This window comes from Arthrobotrys flagrans, assembly GCF_004000055.1.
Source record: "Arthrobotrys flagrans strain CBS H-5679 chromosome Unknown unitig_8, whole genome shotgun sequence".
NCBI classification, from domain to species: domain Eukaryota; kingdom Fungi; phylum Ascomycota; class Orbiliomycetes; order Orbiliales; family Orbiliaceae; genus Arthrobotrys; species Arthrobotrys flagrans.
The window spans coordinates 2,142,662-2,159,984 of NW_027137553.1; the positions used below are offsets into that span (position 1 = coordinate 2,142,662).

At 46.4% G+C, this 17,323-nt stretch overlaps 7 protein-coding genes across 8 annotated transcripts; 3 read left to right on the plus strand and 4 right to left on the minus strand.

The window, feature by feature from the left end:
- Positions 1–662: 662 nt before the first annotated feature.
- Positions 663–1,450, minus strand: DFL_007117 (uncharacterized protein; the record flags this gene model as incomplete). The annotated part of the gene is made up of 2 exons (XM_067636650.1): positions 663–941; positions 992–1,450. 2 exons carry the CDS (start codon positions 1,448–1,450, stop codon positions 663–665), a joined length of 738 nt encoding a protein of 245 aa, XP_067488245.1.
- A 785-nt stretch (positions 1,451–2,235) lies between these two features.
- Positions 2,236–3,215, plus strand: DFL_007118 (uncharacterized protein; the record flags this gene model as incomplete). The annotated part of the gene is made up of 6 exons (XM_067636651.1): positions 2,236–2,244; positions 2,321–2,349; positions 2,430–2,458; positions 2,517–2,693; positions 2,768–3,067; positions 3,172–3,215. The coding sequence occupies 6 exons, from the start codon at positions 2,236–2,238 to the stop codon at positions 3,213–3,215; spliced, it is 588 nt and encodes a 195-aa protein (XP_067488246.1).
- Positions 3,216–3,800: 585 nt separating this feature from the next.
- DFL_007119 (uncharacterized protein) lies at positions 3,801–6,824 on the minus strand (the record flags this gene model as incomplete). Its single annotated transcript, XM_067636652.1, has 6 exons — positions 3,801–5,816; positions 5,889–6,155; positions 6,222–6,320; positions 6,385–6,501; positions 6,598–6,652; positions 6,739–6,824. The coding sequence occupies 6 exons, from the start codon at positions 6,822–6,824 to the stop codon at positions 3,801–3,803; spliced, it is 2,640 nt and encodes an 879-aa protein (XP_067488247.1).
- Positions 6,825–7,799: 975 nt separating this feature from the next.
- DFL_007120 (uncharacterized protein) lies at positions 7,800–10,746 on the minus strand (the record flags this gene model as incomplete). Its single annotated transcript, XM_067636654.1, has 8 exons — positions 7,800–7,885; positions 7,948–8,018; positions 8,092–8,942; positions 9,001–9,373; positions 9,434–9,634; positions 9,775–9,905; positions 10,092–10,254; positions 10,418–10,746. 8 exons carry the CDS (start codon positions 10,744–10,746, stop codon positions 7,800–7,802), a joined length of 2,205 nt encoding a protein of 734 aa, XP_067488248.1.
- A 1,009-nt stretch (positions 10,747–11,755) lies between these two features.
- DFL_007121 (uncharacterized protein) lies at positions 11,756–12,707 on the minus strand (the record flags this gene model as incomplete). The annotated part of the gene is made up of 4 exons (XM_067636655.1): positions 11,756–11,775; positions 11,835–12,057; positions 12,126–12,598; positions 12,677–12,707. The coding sequence occupies 4 exons, from the start codon at positions 12,705–12,707 to the stop codon at positions 11,756–11,758; spliced, it is 747 nt and encodes a 248-aa protein (XP_067488249.1).
- A 295-nt stretch (positions 12,708–13,002) lies between these two features.
- DFL_007122 (uncharacterized protein) lies at positions 13,003–14,959 on the plus strand (the record flags this gene model as incomplete). Its single annotated transcript, XM_067636656.1, has 4 exons — positions 13,003–13,350; positions 13,408–14,574; positions 14,631–14,744; positions 14,804–14,959. The coding sequence occupies 4 exons, from the start codon at positions 13,003–13,005 to the stop codon at positions 14,957–14,959; spliced, it is 1,785 nt and encodes a 594-aa protein (XP_067488250.1).
- Positions 14,960–15,313: 354 nt separating this feature from the next.
- Positions 15,314–17,055, plus strand: DFL_007123 (uncharacterized protein; the record flags this gene model as incomplete). 2 transcript variants are annotated; one of them, XM_067636657.1, is made up of 3 exons in its annotated part: positions 15,314–15,592; positions 15,686–16,000; positions 16,069–17,055. In XM_067636657.1, the coding sequence occupies 3 exons, from the start codon at positions 15,314–15,316 to the stop codon at positions 17,053–17,055; spliced, it is 1,581 nt and encodes a 526-aa protein (XP_067488251.1). The 2 variants fall into 2 exon arrangements, with proteins under 2 accessions (XP_067488251.1, XP_067488252.1); XM_067636658.1 differs by lacking the exons at positions 15,686–16,000; positions 16,069–17,055 and adding an exon at positions 15,671–15,676.
- Between the last annotated feature and the right edge of the window lie 268 nt (positions 17,056–17,323).

The window sequence follows — 17,323 nt, forward strand, 5'->3', positions numbered from 1 at the left end:
TCGTCGCGCGTGATGGAATGCGATGCAAGGAGGTTGGTCCGGTTTGGCCGCGTACAGGCGGTTTAGTGGCTGCGTTGCCACCGAAATATCCAACAAAAACAACGCATAGCTAGTAGTACCATCCATTGCCAAAATATATCTATGTACCGGCCGTTTCCTAATTTTGATCTGCTCGATGGCAGTTCTGGACGTTCTCGACTCTTCTACTCTCACCGGATAGCCGAGCTTGTAGCACTGTGGACTGACAAAATGAGAGTTTCGCCTGCGAAGAAAAAATGACTTTTGAGATTGGTCTCGCGTCGTTTGAGATCGAAAAAGAGAACTATAGCTATAGCCGTGCCGGCTTACAGGCTGTTGAGGCTTTTATCTAGTCTGAAATATCATACTAGGAAACTCTAGTTCCAATTTACGATGGCCCGGTATATCCTTTCCGTATAGAGCAAGGTGATTCTGGCAGTAAATAGAATGCAGCGGTCCTATGCTATGGTATTATTTCAAATCCATGCCCAGCACTAGATAGGCTAAAGATACTTAGTTAAATTGCAAATAACATGGAATATATGAGCAAAACAAAGACATGTATAGATCGAGAGCCGGGAGCTGGCCCTGCAGCCACCACGAAATATAACTTCAAAACCCCAAGGATCTAAAACAACCGCAAACTAAAGATCATCTCGAGGGCTCCATGCAATACCGTACGGTGGATAACATTTGAAGCTCCTCAAATACATCGGATCCGCGGAATTGGTAGCATATTTCTTATCATATTTACCTCCATGCCCGGCTGTAAATTTAAAATCCGTGCAACCCTCCCCGCCGTAAAAATCACACGTGACTCCGTTGATCTTGTAATACCTAATGGGGAAAACTCCTGACACGGGAATACAATCCGTATAGAGCTGGTCCTTTTTGATCTCGAAATTCCACTCTGCAACCAACTTCTTTTCTCCCCCGTTATAAGGTCCCGAACCGATCCTCCCTCAAAATGTACACTCCCGCTATTAAACTCATCGATGTGATCGGTTTTCTTGCACCGAACGCTTTCAATCTTATTGTCATCCGGACCGTTGGTTCTAAGCAAGAAATCTGCACGATTGAAAGCCGAGAAAAGCCCGATTTGACAGCTGTCATCGTCGAAAAACTCGCATTCGCAGTAGCCAGTAACGACATAAGCACTTACTGTATTCCCGAGTCCCTGTCGTAAATCGTTGAGTTTGAGGCATGGCCCCGGTAGGATATCCCCTCCGCCGAGAGGCTGTCCTGTAAAACCGTCGGGACTGGGTCCTTTGTCGAACATGCCTAATTCGCATTCCTTCTCGTAGAAGCTTAGAGGCCCCATGCGTTGCGGCAGGGCGGCGCCATCTGATGGGGGTGATAGAGGTGGGCCGGTTTTGATTTGTCGTTTAAAGACGATTTTATAGTCGTTAGCCCGCCTTTGAAGCTTTCGCATATCGACTGATCGGGCGCTGACTAGAAGGCTACTGTACAGTATGGCAATAATCGCAACCAGAACTCGGGATCCGAGTATTCTCCTTTGGAATCTCATGATATCAATATATTTATTATGTATTCAAAGACGAAAATTTAGCAAAAATAATCGATCGTGCATGTGGGCCAATGCCGCAGCATCGCCGAGAGCAGGTGCTTCCCAAAATGAGTCCAAAAGATCCATCAAGGATAATTAATACGTGGCAGGCTTGTATTTTAACACCGACTGTTCCAACGGTGCGCGTTTCGAAACAGCCGGCCTGATAGATCACAAGCTTCGCTTTATGCAGTTCCGAGGCGGCGGCTAAGAGTTTATGTTTGTATAATATAGTCGCTGCATGATAGATCTTCAAAGTTGCGTTGGATGTTGTACTTTTCAGTCCCAACTTGGCCCGGTTCCCGGGTTACGTCTACGAGTCGCTTTGGGTATTGATCTTCGATTAATTTGCACGTTTCCCTCGTGGCCGGCCAAATTTACGTATTCGAATATCTTACTATCCACGAGCTTGCTGATGGGATAAATGAGATTCCTACCCCCCAAGCGGCCAAAGATACCAAATTAATCTTCACCATCTTGCGCCGACATATAAAACAATATCAATGTTGCTTCCCAGCGTTTGCAAATTACTACGAACAACAGCCACAAGAACAGCAACCCCAATCGGCTTGTCGTCGTCAAGGATACGTCAACATCTCCAACTACCCCCTACAACGCTTTGGGGTTCAAAATCTCCAAAAATCCAAAGAATGACGCTGGTTAGTTTTTTCAAGCTTTAAACCATCTCATCAACTTCTTCAACCATCGTTGGAAATATTAATGACATCCCACCAGATCACAATGAATCAATCTCTCATCGAAAAGTAACTTGAAGCTATATCATATCCATTTATGTTGATTGAATTGTTACACAAACTAACGCTTGAATTCTGCTTGAATACAGACTCAAAAACGACGGCGTCATTCCCGATGGTAAACCTTACCCACGATTGATAAACATCTTTATACAGAACTAACCTAACAACCACAGTAATCGACGAATTCACCCCCTCAGTCTTCGTCCAAGCCGAGTTTCCATCTGGCAAAGAAATGCAACTGGGCAACACCCTGCAACTAGCGGCTACACAGGAGCAACCAAAAGTCATTGTTACACCAGATGATGTATCTTTAGAGTCTAAGGATAGGAGATATACATTGTGTTTGACTGGTATGCTTGCCTTCATATTAAATTTTGCTGTTCATTTTTATAGCGAACTTAACTTTCTAATATCTTATGTCCAGACCCCGATGCTGCTTCTCGTGATAACCCCAAATGGGCTGAATTCTGTCACTGGCTGGTCACCGACATTCAACTACCAACATCCGGACCTCTCGATTTCAAGAACTCAAAGGAATTAATGGAATACATGGGTCCAGCTCCGCCGGAGAAAACGGGGAAGCACAGATATGTCCTGTTGTTATTCAAAAACGGGGCGAAAGAACCCCAAAAGCTAGATGGGAGGAAGAAATGGGGGTTTGAAGACCATGAGCCTAGAGTTGGGGCGAGATACTATGCCAAGAAGTATGATTTGGAACTTGTTGGTGAGTACTTAATTGTTGCCTTTTTTTTTTTTTTCGTTTTTAGTGAGATTTGATATGTTGTGAGGAGTGTTCTGAACTGACGATGCATTGATAATGTTATATAGGAACCAACTTCTTCTTGTGCCAGAATGAAAAACAAGATGGTTGATCAACTGACCGTCAACTTTTGGATATGAAGTGGAAGGAGGGTTGTAGCTAGTGGTTTCTTGCGCTTGCTGAGGCTTCATGTTTCATTCCCAGCGGACAGGGCTTTGCCTTGTTAACAGTTGCCCGATCCTCCTGGGTGGAAACGTTGAACTGCTCTACTGCACTGTCTCCTGTTAATAATCAAGACGTTCAAATCACCTTGACTATCACTAGAGGCCCCGCCTAGAAATTTGGATCACTGAAGAGGCGCGATCCAATTAAAAAGTTTTTGACCGCTTAAGTGCCTGATAGAACAGAGTTGATGTAGGGTTAATATTCTCCGCTTGTGGAGGCCCAAAGCTATTTCCATTTATAAGCCATAAAGAAGCGCTTAGAAACAAGAAGTATCGACAAGAGAAGCTTTGGGTAATGGCGTCAATGCCGATCTATGCACCCTTCGCTAAATAGATACCTGTTTCCTGAATTCACGAAATCCGATGTGTCATTTCCTTCCTCCCCGTGTGCTTGCTATTCATCATCATAAAAGGTCAAGGAAAATATGTGCTGTGTGTAGTATATGAATGAAACCGGCACTTCCAGCAATTCATCAAGCTGTATGATGTGTAAACTGCGTATTATCGTACCCAACATTGTTGATCTTTGGAATCAAATTGCAAACGACCTGGAACATCGCCGCAAGCATTGTCGTATCATTCGGCCCCTTCTTGAACAAAAGATCCTTCGCAGCAGTATCTGTCAACTCCGTAACCGCCAAAGATCGATTCTTCCAGAATGTCTGATCAATGAGATCGGAAACGATACTCATCGTGTACCAAGTCATATTTTGCCGGAAACTCTCAACGCCCGGGACTGCGCAAAAACGAATAATATTTGGCAGGTCCTCGCGCTCGAGAAGCCGAAGCTCGATATTCTCAGTAACGACGAGTGTGAATTCATGACCAAAGTGGATGTCGGAGGGAACAATCATGTGATGGGTTTGGCGACGGACGACGCAGCGAGTGATTTCGAGACCTAAATCTTTGGTATTGATGATCGAATCGGGGAATTGAAGGTCTGATTCTACTTCCAATGTTTCGATGAGCTTCTTTGCCTGAGCGTGGAGAGCTTTCATGATTTTGTAGCCGGAGAGACGGAAATCTGCATCCCAAGTTGAACACGGGCAGTTGACGTAGACGTTCCCAAAATTTTCCTCCGCTCCCCGAACCTCGAATTCGAATGTCTCAGCATTGATAGAAATGGTGAATGGAACTTTTTGGAATGTGAGACCCTCGATATCGTAGGTGACCTTGCGAATACTTGGAGGATTCTCGAACATGGCATCACCTTTGCTGACCTTCAGCCCAACAACAAAGTCGGCATCAGAAGGCGAAACCGAGATGATATCCGTGAACAAAGTCTGAATACCGGCACGCTCAAGCTCGGTCTGCCAGTTGGCCCACTGAAACCCATAGGATGCTTTTAAATACTTCTTTGGGACCAATGGAAAACAGATTCTTCCAAGCTTAGCCTCGAACCTCAATTCTCCGGAGAACCTTCTGACATCTTCAAAGCCTTCGCTAAAGACCTTGTGCAAGACATTATCTTGATGTTTCTGGAGGGCTTCATAATTGTCGAAGTTTGCCTTGCGGCGTGGAGCCTTTTGGTTCTGAGTGTTCTTGTACGTTCGGGTTTGATATTCCTCCGTGTTATTGGCTGTCTGGGCGCTTGACTCGCTGGCGAAGCTCATGGTTTTAAAGGTCCTCTCGGTTTGGATAGAACCAGCAACTGATCCAGTCTCAGTTCTAGCATCCTGAGAACCTTCGTCATCTTCAGCAACCTTTTTTACCTTTCTAGGGTTTCTTGGGCGCCGGGCAGTTGTAAAATTGGTTTCAGAACTTGGTGGTCCGCCGGGACGGGTCGCTGCCATGGATAAGCCTCCTCGAACCGGATTGACCGATGATTGAAACGTAACTGGAGTTTGTTGATCCGAAGTCATGGAAACGACGCTAGGAGTTGCCGTACTCTCAGTCTCAGGTTTGGCATTACGGGCTTTCCTCTTTGGTGCTAAAGTTGGGAAGTTGATTTGCTGGGCTTCAAGATCAATTATAACATCTTGTGGCCGAATCCCAAGGTTCAAACTACCCGCAACGGATTCACTTGGTTTGATTGAGGGAGGTGCTGTAGAAACAGGTCTCTTCAGAGAAGTAGGGGCGGGTGGGCCGCGTGGTGGCGGCGCGGCAGCAACATTGTCGCTCGACTCTTTAGGGTCCTGGCCCACAGAAATAAGAGATTCGTCACTGAGTATTGGGGTGACAGCTCTCGCAATGTGGGGAGTATAGGTGTAACCTTTCCAGATGTCGGTTTCCGTTTGACCAGCATTGTAGGTGGGGGTACAGCTAAAGACGACATTGTCAAACGTGTCCGATCTAGGGTTATATTCGGCGAGACGCGCAGATGCCAATCGATCTCTTCCCCCAAGACTACTGTACTGGTCAGCGGGTGGGAACAGGGTGGTTCTCAAAATGTTGGTGACTTGTTTCGTGATAGGGACAAGGCGGATTTCAAAATAGGCCCTCCCGTCGCTGTTGATAATGTGAGATGAATATTTCTTGTAGTCCCAATTCTAGACGAATAGATACGTCAGATATCTATGAATTGCTTCATCAGTTATTCCTCAAACCTGGGAAATACTTACGAAGTACTTCTCGGCAAAGCTTAATTTCTCCAGTCCGGCTTCCAAGGCGATGTCGCTGTGTGCTCCGATATTGACTTCCCTGGTGACCCAGTCGACTTTCATGACACAACGGGTGGCCTTTGAAATTTCACCAATTGCGTCAACGCCGTCCCCAAAGAAACACTCGCGGAAAGTGTCTCTGTATTTTGGAGTCCATTTCTGAAATTTCTCAAATCTAACACCTTCAACCTCGTGTCTGATTTCCTCGAAGACCTCAGAGATCTCATCCTATTGCGAAAGATTCATTAATTATAGAGCTTTGAAGGAAGGAAAGGACAAGGATTAAATTCTTACCGCATCATCTTTGTACAGAACCTTGGGGTCGTCCGACCATTGAAGCTCTCGAACGAACATTTGTGTCGTGCTCGGACGGACAATTTTACCTCGGGTGAGCTGTAGTATTCTCGTTAGTCTTACTCTTACAGTATGAAGCGTGTGAATAGGTGATATGACATACGTATTGATTGTCCCCAAGATTATTAATGTAGAGCTTTTCGATGAAATTGTTGATAACTCCGATGAAAGCCCTTTGCACTTCCTCATCCCGTTCCCTGGGTCCGAGGACGGTGAATGACTGTTCTAAAAGTTAGAGAACTCCTTCAAACCTGCACTATAATCGTGGCAGGCCGTTGGGTACGAGGTTAGTGGACCATCTCATTTATAAACTTACATTTCGCATCGGATTGTACTGGACCTTCGTCGTGTCTCCAAAATCGCTGAGTGAACTATATATGGTAAGTTGGAGAGAGCAATTGATAAAAAAGTGTCTATAGAGATGCCCATGTGGCTCTCTGTGTTTGTAGGAGCTTACTGGAATTGATTAATCATTTCTTTGCGGGCACTGTCTTTGAACTCATAGAGTCCCCGCCAGGTAAAGCTGAAGCTGTTGTGGTCCATGATGCCGACGCCGTTCTAAGTCCGGCCCTCAAAGCTCTTGAGAAGTCGAATGGCTTTGCAAATATAAAATCGGACGAAGGAAGGATGAGAAGAAAGGACAAGACTCGAAAGGGAGCATGCGGCTGCAGGCCGTATTGATGGATGCTGCAGATGCGCAAGTTGAAGTTAGTGGATTGGATGAAGGTTGTACGGACTTGGTGCTGGGTGTTGGTGTCGACAGCTCCAGGCCAACAATGTAGGACCGTGTAACACCTTTGGAACGTGAAGCGCAGACAGTGTTCTGGAGTGTTCTGGCTGGGAAAGAGATCTTTGTAGCAGAATTTCTGTTCTGTATTCCTTTGCTTAAATCCGAATCGGGAGTAAGCTATGGCCACAGCAGCAATCCTATGATAGCTTCAGGATGTATGCACGTATGTTATGGAGCATGTAGACGAGGTTGTCAATGTCAATTGTCAATTTCAGGCAATAAATGCACAGTTTGTTGTATATTTTACGGACAGCATTAGGAACAACACATTGGCTTCGATCAACCACGCCTGCAGTTGGGAAATTGCTGGAGCTGGGAGCTGGATCCTTCTTGATTGATCTCAAGGGGATCGTGGATTAATGAGTATCATGTCGGGGCTGTTTATCTCGGCCGCAAATATTGTACAGTAGTCGGTATATCAAAAAGCCCACCGGGGAAGTACTATGCCTAAAAGCAATCATACCGGAAATGCAACATTAAAACGAAGAAGTGCGATAGGTAAAAACGCCCTTATGATTTTTATGCGAAAAAAGCCGTCGACGAAGAAAAACAAGATACACCGAGTATGAGGCGTGTTTGAGAAGATCAACCTAGATTAAGCTGGAAGATCCATAACATGCTAACCGAACACGTTTCTAAAAACGTGTCAATGAAGTTGGTGAGAAGATGAAGGATGCGGAGGAAAGGTTTAGGGGATAATTATAGGTTGCTAAGTGCGTGGTGATATGTTATGTGGACTCCTTTGGTGGCAGGCCGACGACATGGGGACGGAATTTGACTAGCAGCTTTCGTGCAGCGGTTTTGACGTCGTTATCTGGTTCGATCTGTTAGCAGGGGCTCGACGAAGGGTATACTATTATGGGTAGGGGGGCATACGGTTGCCCCAAAGTTCCTCAACGATCCCCAGTACGTCATCTCTGACTGGCGGCTTGAGCATACAAAGATATCTTAGAAGTTATATTAGTATAGATCTTCTCAAACCTCAAACCTCAACCATCAACTCCCAAATGAAATACTTACTGGAACGCTAAAAACCCTAAATTAGATCTCTCTGGATCCAAACACAGCCCTCGAATATTGGCTAAAACCGGTGGTGGGATCGTTGGAAGCTCGCTCAAAAATCTCAGAAATATATTTCGATCGGTAGTCTCAAGATAAGGGAATATTCCGTCCATAATCTTGGCCATCCATTTGGCATACTGTGGTTCCAGTGGGGTTTTGTCGCTGTTCTGCCGTGCCGATATCTCTTGAAGTCGATCGTTATACCACTCCTCGTTTAACCAGGCGATCGCAGCATCCATACGTGTGCGGAAGTCTCCTATGACATACATATATAGTTTCTGTCGGACCTGCGCACTGAGGGCTTCATAGTGCATCCGATCTTCTTGGGCCTTGGCTGTAATTTCCGCATCGATGCCACTGAGGCCTCTAGTACTGAGTCTAGAAAGAATGGTAATCCATCCATCTTTGTCCCAGTTGGTGGCGGCAAGGCGGCCCAACCCCATCCGCTCTTTTTTGACTGGTTTGTCCAATGTAGCTATCGTTTCGAACATACGATCCAGCGTCCCTTCGCATGCTTCTTGGATTTGAGCCGGTGATAGGTCAGGCATCTTGACTAGTTCCATAGCCGCAGCCTTACCCTTCACAGTTGTAGGGACGAGGTCTGTAACCTCGTAACTGTCGTCGGAATCATCAGAGTAAACGACAGTATCCGTATTGATCCTAGAGGGCTCATCAGGAAGGTCATCTCCTCCAGCCGGTACATAATCATCGTCGTCATCGTCGAGCTGAGGTGGCGGGGGCGGTGGTGGCCGAGAATTTGCGGCGGTAGCTGCTGCTCGGACAAGACTACCCAATCGTTGTCTGACAGCCTGCACAGAAGATTTTATGAGTATATCAACTAGTTATTCGATCAGATCTGATTCTTACCGCAACTGCTGATTCTAATGCATTTGCGTCGACGGAATACATCGTCGCAAGAGTGATCTGGGTTGCCATTTCCAGCGGCAGTTGAGACACATCGAAATTCGATAGGGCTTGGTCGCCAGTAAGAGTATAAAGAGTCTTGTATGTCGTACCGTTGCTCGGTTGGACTTGAATCGTAGGAGGTGGCGGGGTGGGAGTGTATTCGCCTTCGGCATCGGGACGTGTATACTTCGTCCGCTTGACGGAGTCAACATCTGATCCCGGCAAAACCCGCTTGTTGCTCTTTGGAACATCGATTGAGAATTCTGATTTTGATTGTAATAATCGTTGGATATGCTGTTGTATTTTCCCTGCATGCGGGCCGCCCGAACTGGCTCTATATCAAAATAGAATGATTAGTCAGTTATTCTCCAAGGGATGTATACGTTGTACTAACCTTGCGAGATGGTTCAATACGGTCCTGAGCGTTTTTTCTAAGCTTCTGGCTACAAAGCGCTCTTTAAAAACCATTGACTTGGCCGCTACAGGAAGAGGGTTGTAAGACATCAAGACATTCAGGATTTTGTTTGAGATCGCTGCGCGTCCCTTGACGAGCGCTGGTAACGAATTCAGGATCGCGGCGATTATTGGAGCGTCTCTATATGTAATTCCACCAGTAAGCACAATGCCAGCTTCGCCCCGTGGCCCATATATCAATCAGACATATCCCGTGCAGAAACGTGATTGATGAGACGGGCCCAGGGCTTATACGACCGCTTGGTGGGATTCAAGGCTCACAATTTGCCATCTTGGAAAACATTTAGGAGACGATCTAGTAGGCCATGGGCTTCAGCCTCTAGTGCATGGATATTAAGTAGTGGGTGGTTCAGTGGCACGATAGTCAAAGACACTTCAGATTTGTCGACAAGCTAGAAAGATCGGCGACGCGGATTGTTAGGTTCCTGATGAGGTTTATTGAGAAGATAGAGAATCCGTGAACGAAAAGATAAAGACTCAGTCCATGAATACGCTGATGAACCTTTCACATACATGGAGCAGCTCCCAACAGGGTCCCATTTCACAGCGGGGCTACGGCTTGGGGGGGTTTGACTTACTCGCGGGTCTGATGCGCCTGGAGTCTGGACCAATATGATCCTCTGAACAAATTTGATGCAACCTAGCCGCACTCCCTCGGCCCCTCTGTCCAGCATGCTTAGAATCTTCGCCTTTACGGCGACCATCTGTTGCCATACGGCAGTCTCTGACTTATTATGACATCTAGAGAAGTATCACAACGACCGATAGTTAGTATTCGAACAAAAAGTGGGGTAGGTGGGGGGGAAAGATGGACTGTTCGCAGGACAAAAACTGTCCGCTTACGGCGCCATCGATAGAGTCTGCAATACGGGCCATAGATCTTTCGGAAAATCTGTGAACATACATGTATCGAAATATCAGAGGATATATCGAAGAGCTACACTGAATAACGTTCTTTAGAATCCCCGTTTCCAATTCGTTCAGCAAGGTCAACAGGTGCTCAAGACACGTCAATGCAAGCTCTTGTTTCGTCTGAGATGTTATCTGAGGCGAAGAAAATGTTTCCGCTAAAAAGTCTGACCCCCATCGTCGTAGCTCAATTGCGCCGTCCGACGCGACAATGACGGGCAGGATCCCTTTCAAGATATCTGGATAGAAATTGGGATCATTTAAAGCGAGATTTTTGGCTTGGTTCAGGTGCTCGAGCTTTGTCTTTACATCCCCGCTGGTCATTTTTGCGACTGGCCCACTGCCACCTTGAACCGCTTCACTACAGTGGACCGATGAAGTCAAATAAGGATAGAACAAATGTATCCTATCAAAACTAAGTGCTGCCTCTGAAGCCGAAGCCGAAATGCCGTCTCAATTTTCTGAATCCTTCTTCGATGTTGTCGCGAGGTTGTAGTTTGCTCGCCACGTGATCAGTTTCTGGCTATCGGAAGGCGCGTTTTAGTTGATGAAGCTACAGCCAGCCCGTGTTGAAGATGTGAAATGCGAATGCTAGAAGAGATGTCGGGAAACAGAGCGTCGTAAGAACTGATGAAGCCACAGCCGGTGGTTAGATGAAGATGATGTCTCCGGTGGAGCTGATATGGTGGCGCTGTGGTTGGAAGTTGTGGGACGCAATGATGTAGATGAGAAGGTTGGGATGGCGTTGGTTCGTTGGCTGGGCTTGTTGTTGCCGACCAAACAATGTTCGCTTCGGCGCGTTGCAAACCCGCACCTCAAAATTACGCTATTGTGCGGCCGAGTCCGCTTACGAACCGGGTAAGTTAAGCGGTTAGCCAGGTAATTAGGTATTTTGAATAGGTATATTAGCGTGGTCGCCATATGTTCAAAACTAATTACTTATGAAAGTCTATGGGCCTATCTGTTTAACGTTATAAACTTGGGCGTAAGCTGGCCCTGGGCTCGTTCCCATGCTCCTGACCCATCTCTGCGCCGGGGGTCGGGTCTACAGTCGATAACATTAAAGTCCGCTCTAGTGGCTCACACCAGGTGCAACTGGGTAAGTAATTACGAGCGAAAAAACTGATTAATGAAAAATGCATTTATACAGAGAACCATTTTTTTGTACAGCCCGCTACATCATCTAGCTATCCTTTGCAAGAAGCATATATTTTTTTTCCCTCTAGATCCTGGTACGCAAGTAAACGGGACAAAGGGTTTTAGGTCAACTGTTTACAAAGTCCTATAATGGCTTATAGTTCAATGTAGCAAGCAAACCAATTAAGCAAGGTATTTATTTTTGAGCAACAATTCCTAGAGAGATAATATATTAGCTTATGTCCAATGGCCTGGAGGTATTTTGAAGAACATACTCTCGACATCAGCCACGCTCTGCTGGAGGATCTGTTGGAGGACCTTGGGGTTCTTGAGCTCATTGGTGATCCTCTTGATGACGGATTCGGCGAGCTCGGTCTGTTCTCTCTGCTTGACCTGGGCCTCATATCTAACCCAGCTGTCAAGAACCTGCTTAGCCTCGGCAGCGAACTTGGTCTTTTGTTCCAAGACGAAAGCCTCGGACTCAAGTTCAGCGGTTTCCTAGATACCATCATCATCAGCTTCCTTGCCCTTGAATATCTATCCTGAGGCTCTTCACACTATCGCACCTTTGAAACAGCGAAGAGATCCTTAGTGATCTGAACAACGTCCTTCATCTCAGAGACCTGGTCGATTCTCTCCTGGACGGCGCTCTTATGGTCGGTTCGGGCAGCGTACAAAACATCCTTGACTCTCTTGATATGTGCCTCGGCCCACTCGTTGTACTGGGGCTTCATCAATCTGCTGACGCCAGTAAACATGGAAATCAAGCAGAAGGCGACGACGAATTCCTCATTGATAACCAAGAGCTCGTTGGAGATGGCAGCAATGGAGACACCGGCAGTCGCAGAGAGGATGGCAGTCTTGGAGACAAGGGAGTTGCCAGGGATCAAGTCGAGGATAGCATTGGCCTTGGCTTCTGGAGTAGGTCGCTCGGATGATGGGGGAGGGTAGTTGGACTCGAAACGAGCTGACACGGCGGGTCTAACGGCGGGGATATGCGCATTGAGGAGGGCAGACGACGGGCGAAGACGCGTGAGGCCTATAACATCGACGATAACAGGTTAACATGTGCAATGAGGGGCCAAGCGGGCAGTCGATATCCGGCAGCATCGCTCACCTGTGGCCGCTCGTGTTAGCCTGGAAGCCATTGTGTATGTAAGAGAGGAGAGTGAGGAAGTCAGATCAATCCAATTGGACGTCTATGACCTATGGGAGGGCGATGTCGGAGATGGTAGGCGGTGGGAAGGGACTGTTCGGGTGTTGAAGTGACGTTCTGGGTTCGGGAGAGACTGGCGGATGAGTGAAAAAATCCGACCAATCAAACTCCACCCGACGCCAAGACCGGCCGAAAGTACCTGTCGCCCGAAACACCAAAAATTTTAGACTGTTTGCTAAGTTGCAGCTGCGCATATCATTGCATCGATATAATATCTTCTCGATAAAATGGCGATACTGTCCTCCAATGGTGCCCTTTCGGGCCCAAAGAAACGAAAGCGAGTCGCTGCAGATGAGGCTGCAAGAAAACCGAAATCGAAGCCAAAGGACCTACCCGTCATCACCAAAGCTGTGATCCTGCGACCAGCTCCAAAGTCGAAAAAGCCCGTAGAACCGACGAGCGACGAAGATGAGGAAGAAGACGAGGACGAGGATATGGAAAGTGGCAGTGAAGAAGACGAGAACGATCTTGCATCGCGACAAGCTGAAATGCTTAGATTAGAGGAGGAGATCATTTCTGCGAAAACGGCTACGGCACGGACGAAAGGCCTAAACACTCTACTGGAACAGCTTGAGGTAAAAACACGTCGCAAGGTACAAATATTAGTTCAGAGATGCTGACAGATTCGCTAGGGTGAATCGGAAGAGATTGTCATTGTGACTGCTGTCGGGCTATGTCGTACATTCTGTCGGTTGATGAGCAGAGGCCAACTAGTCCGACACAAGGACCACAGTCCTGAACAACTGAAAATGGTTAAAGAAGCAAAGGAAACATATATCAACTACCTGAATAGCTTGGGCGGCATGCTCGAAGGCGGTGAAGGGACATCTCTAAAGCTGGCGATGAGGGTATTGAAGGAGGAATCGATCCACATGAAACCCTCCGAAGACTACTACTTCCCGTTTCTCACCTACGGCGTTATTATAAAGCATCTACTTCTCTCCGACAGCCCAGATCTAGTCACAGTTTTCGCTACGGAATATGTTTACGAATTCTCTGATTTGAGACTCGAGTTCTTTAAAGCAATACCGACAGTGTCGAAAGAAGTCCCCGCTTCGAATGCTAGATATTCCGAAAATCTCTTCAACATACTCTACAACCTTAAGGATATCCCTTCGGTATCCGAAGAATTGACAGATCTAAATCTTTATATATCCGCCCCAACCAAGAAGAAACATCAGTTATTCCAGATCGCGGCCCACCAGCGCTACTTCCAGGAAACATGGCTTACCCTCCTCTCACGACCACTCCCTTCAAAACAAAGAGACATCCTCACAATCTTGCCAAAGCGAATAATCCCACACTTCCCGAACCCACGGCTTCTAATGGACTACCTCACCGACACCTACAACACCGGCGGCGTCATCGCACTGCTTGCCCTCCAAGGTCTATTCAATCTAATGATGTCTCACAATCTCGACTACCCAAATTTCTTCACGAAACTTTACGCCTTATTAGATCGCGATCTCATGCACGTCAAATACCGGTCACGGTTCTTGAGACTGCTGGAGCTGTTCTTAAACTCCAGTCATTTGCCAGCAGTACTCGTCGCCAGTTTTGTAAAGCGAATGGCAAGGCTATGTTTGGCTGCTCCCCCAAGCGCCATCGTTACGGTCATTCCGTTCACCTATAATTTGATGAGGCTGCATCCGACATGTACCTTTATGTTACATAGGGTGCTGGGCAAGGAGATAGATGGCAAAGCATTACTAACGCAAGGCTATGCGGACCCATTCAATGAGGATGAGGTGGACCCGCTAAAAACGGGAGCTTTGGAAAGTAGTTTGTGGGAACTCGAGGTTAGTATCATGTAAAACGGATATTGGTTGAGAGGCATGCTAACAATCAAAAACAGACATTACAATCGCACTACCATCCAAACGTAGCGACTCTAGCAAAGATTCTGTCGGAACAATTCACAAAGCAGCAGTATAGCCTAGAAGATTTCTTAGATCATTCATATACCAGTGTAAGTCAATACTTCCACGCATAATCTCTCGGATGGACTCACGCTAAAAAATCTACCAGATGTTCGAGGCGGAAATGACAAAGAAGATTACTAGGGACCCGGTTGTGGAGTATATTGTCCCCAAGAAGATATTCTCTGAAGGAGGGAAGAAGGATGATGATGCGATCTTACCCCCAGCGCAAAACATGTTATTGGAGTTTTGGGATTTCTCGTAGACATTGGGATGTATCAAAATTTAAGGGTGTACGATAAGGCAATGGGAATATGCCGCGATACCAGACATTCTATCTGCCGGACTTTATCTTATATTTAAAAATCTCGCTAAGGGCTTAGACTAAACAGAGTTATTGAATTCTGACATCGACATACCATAATTATGTGCTTGTAATTGGACAACTACATAGCCTGGGAGCAGAGGCGACCTAAATCTGGTTACGAGACCGAGCTAATAAGCTTGACAACGCGCTTCTGGGTCCAGGATCCAACAACTGACCTCAAATACTCTAACCCCACGATACACCCCTGCTAATCCGCACACCTGCTACACTTTCCTTGCTCGTGCAGCCAAAATGTCGCCACCGGTCGATCTATCTCCTAGCGCATACCTCGAAGACCACCCCTCCGTCGGCCGTGGCGTTTTCGCATCAACCATCATCCCAGCCGGCACCGAAATCCTCAGTGTCGCAGACCCTCTAATCTGCATCCCGGATGAAGCTCATCTCGATACTTGTTGCCATTATTGTATGGCTGAAGCTACGGATGAAGCTTCCTATGTGAATCAAGCTTATAGACCACCGGTTAAGCTATCATACTGTCTTGGATGTAGGGTGGTCAAGTATTGTAGCAAGGTACGTCTGATCCTTATAGACGTGTTTATAATACCATCACCAAAAATTATAACTGAACCATGAATCCCAACAATAAAGTATTGAATCGATTAGGCTTGCCAAACGACAGATTGGAAACAGAAGGCACATAAATATGAATGTGTGGTATATAAAGCACAGTATCCCCGTATTTTGCCTGTAACAGCGCGAGCTATTCTTCGAATGGCAAAGCACTTTCTCTCTGAGACACCGGGCTCGAATATCGTTGGTGGTATTGGAGCTTTAAAGGCCCATGCTGAAGATTTTGCAAAAGCCGGCGGAGACAGATGGGAGATGGCAAACTTGACTGCGAAGGGTACGGCGGAGTTTTCGAAGGTATCAAAACAGATCTCGTTTGAACCGGAATTTTTGAGGGATATGTACTGCAAGGTTGGTCTTTTCTGCCTCGTGGCTGGCTACCGTCTATAATATAAGCTAAAATCTAACGTTCAAAACAGCTACTAATCAACTCCGCCTCCGTCGTAACCCAGACGTTCGACCCAATTGGCCTCTGCCTTGCATATCAAGGCGCGATGTTCAACCACTCATGTGATCCAAATGTGGTCATGATGTTTGATGGCCGCCAACTCTCAATTCGTTCTCTGAAAGAAATCTCCAAGGATACGGAAATCACAATCTCGTATATTGAGAACCTAGCAACGCGGAAGGAACGGAAAGAAGAACTAAAGTCTCGATACTTTTTCGATTGTTCTTGTTCTCTATGTTCTTCGGAAGTACAACCGTTAGAGTCTTCGCAGTGTCCCAAGTGCAAAGGATCCATTACATCGAACACAACTACATGTTCAAACTGCTCTGAAGTCGTTCCCGAAGATGAGCTTACAGCGGCAATTGCCCTCGCCACATCAGTTACTGTCCAAAGAGCCAGGAAGAATACAGATAAATCAATCGATTCAACCTTCAAATCCCTTAAGTCACTATACGGCGCGAAACTACTCCCATCGACATTCCCGCCTATCCCACAATTACACCAAGATCTAGCAACATCATACATCGACGAAGTAAACTGGAAATCAGCATTCCTCCATCTTCTAACGCTATACGTAAAAGTCTACCCGGCGATATACGCCACGCCGTATCATCCAGTTCGAGTTGTAAGAACATTCACTCTGGCAATGGTGTTAATACAGGTGGCCGTTGATGAGCCGGAGGGATTTGGGGAGAAGATCGACTTTACGAAGGTACTATATGGTTTGCTTACTGAGGTGTGTGGAAATGTCGAGAAGAGTCATGGGGGGCAGAGTTCTTTTGCTGAGGTGGTGAGGAGGAAGATGGAGGAGGTGAAGGTCGATGTTGGGATTGATAGTAATCGAGAAGCCGATAAGTGGATGGGGAAGGGCCTGAGAGCAATACCGGGCTTGGAAAGTGAGGTTGCGAAAATTATCAAGATTGTGGATGAGTTTTTGGAGACTTTGAAGAGTGATTGAAGTCTCAAGTCTTAAACGGTATCCCTAGTGACGATTCATTTTGCTCTCGGGTTGGAGATACCATCACTTTCTGCCCACTAATATACTAGATACCTAGGTAATTATGTCTACCAATAGTGTATTCAATTTGGTACTGAATATATACTGTTTCGGGTCGCGAGTAAAATACGCCATTGAACCGCCTTTTACACAGCAGATCGCAAAAAACAATCACACCGAAAGGGAAAAAAATATGTACACTCCATGCCAAAAACAACCTTCTACCATA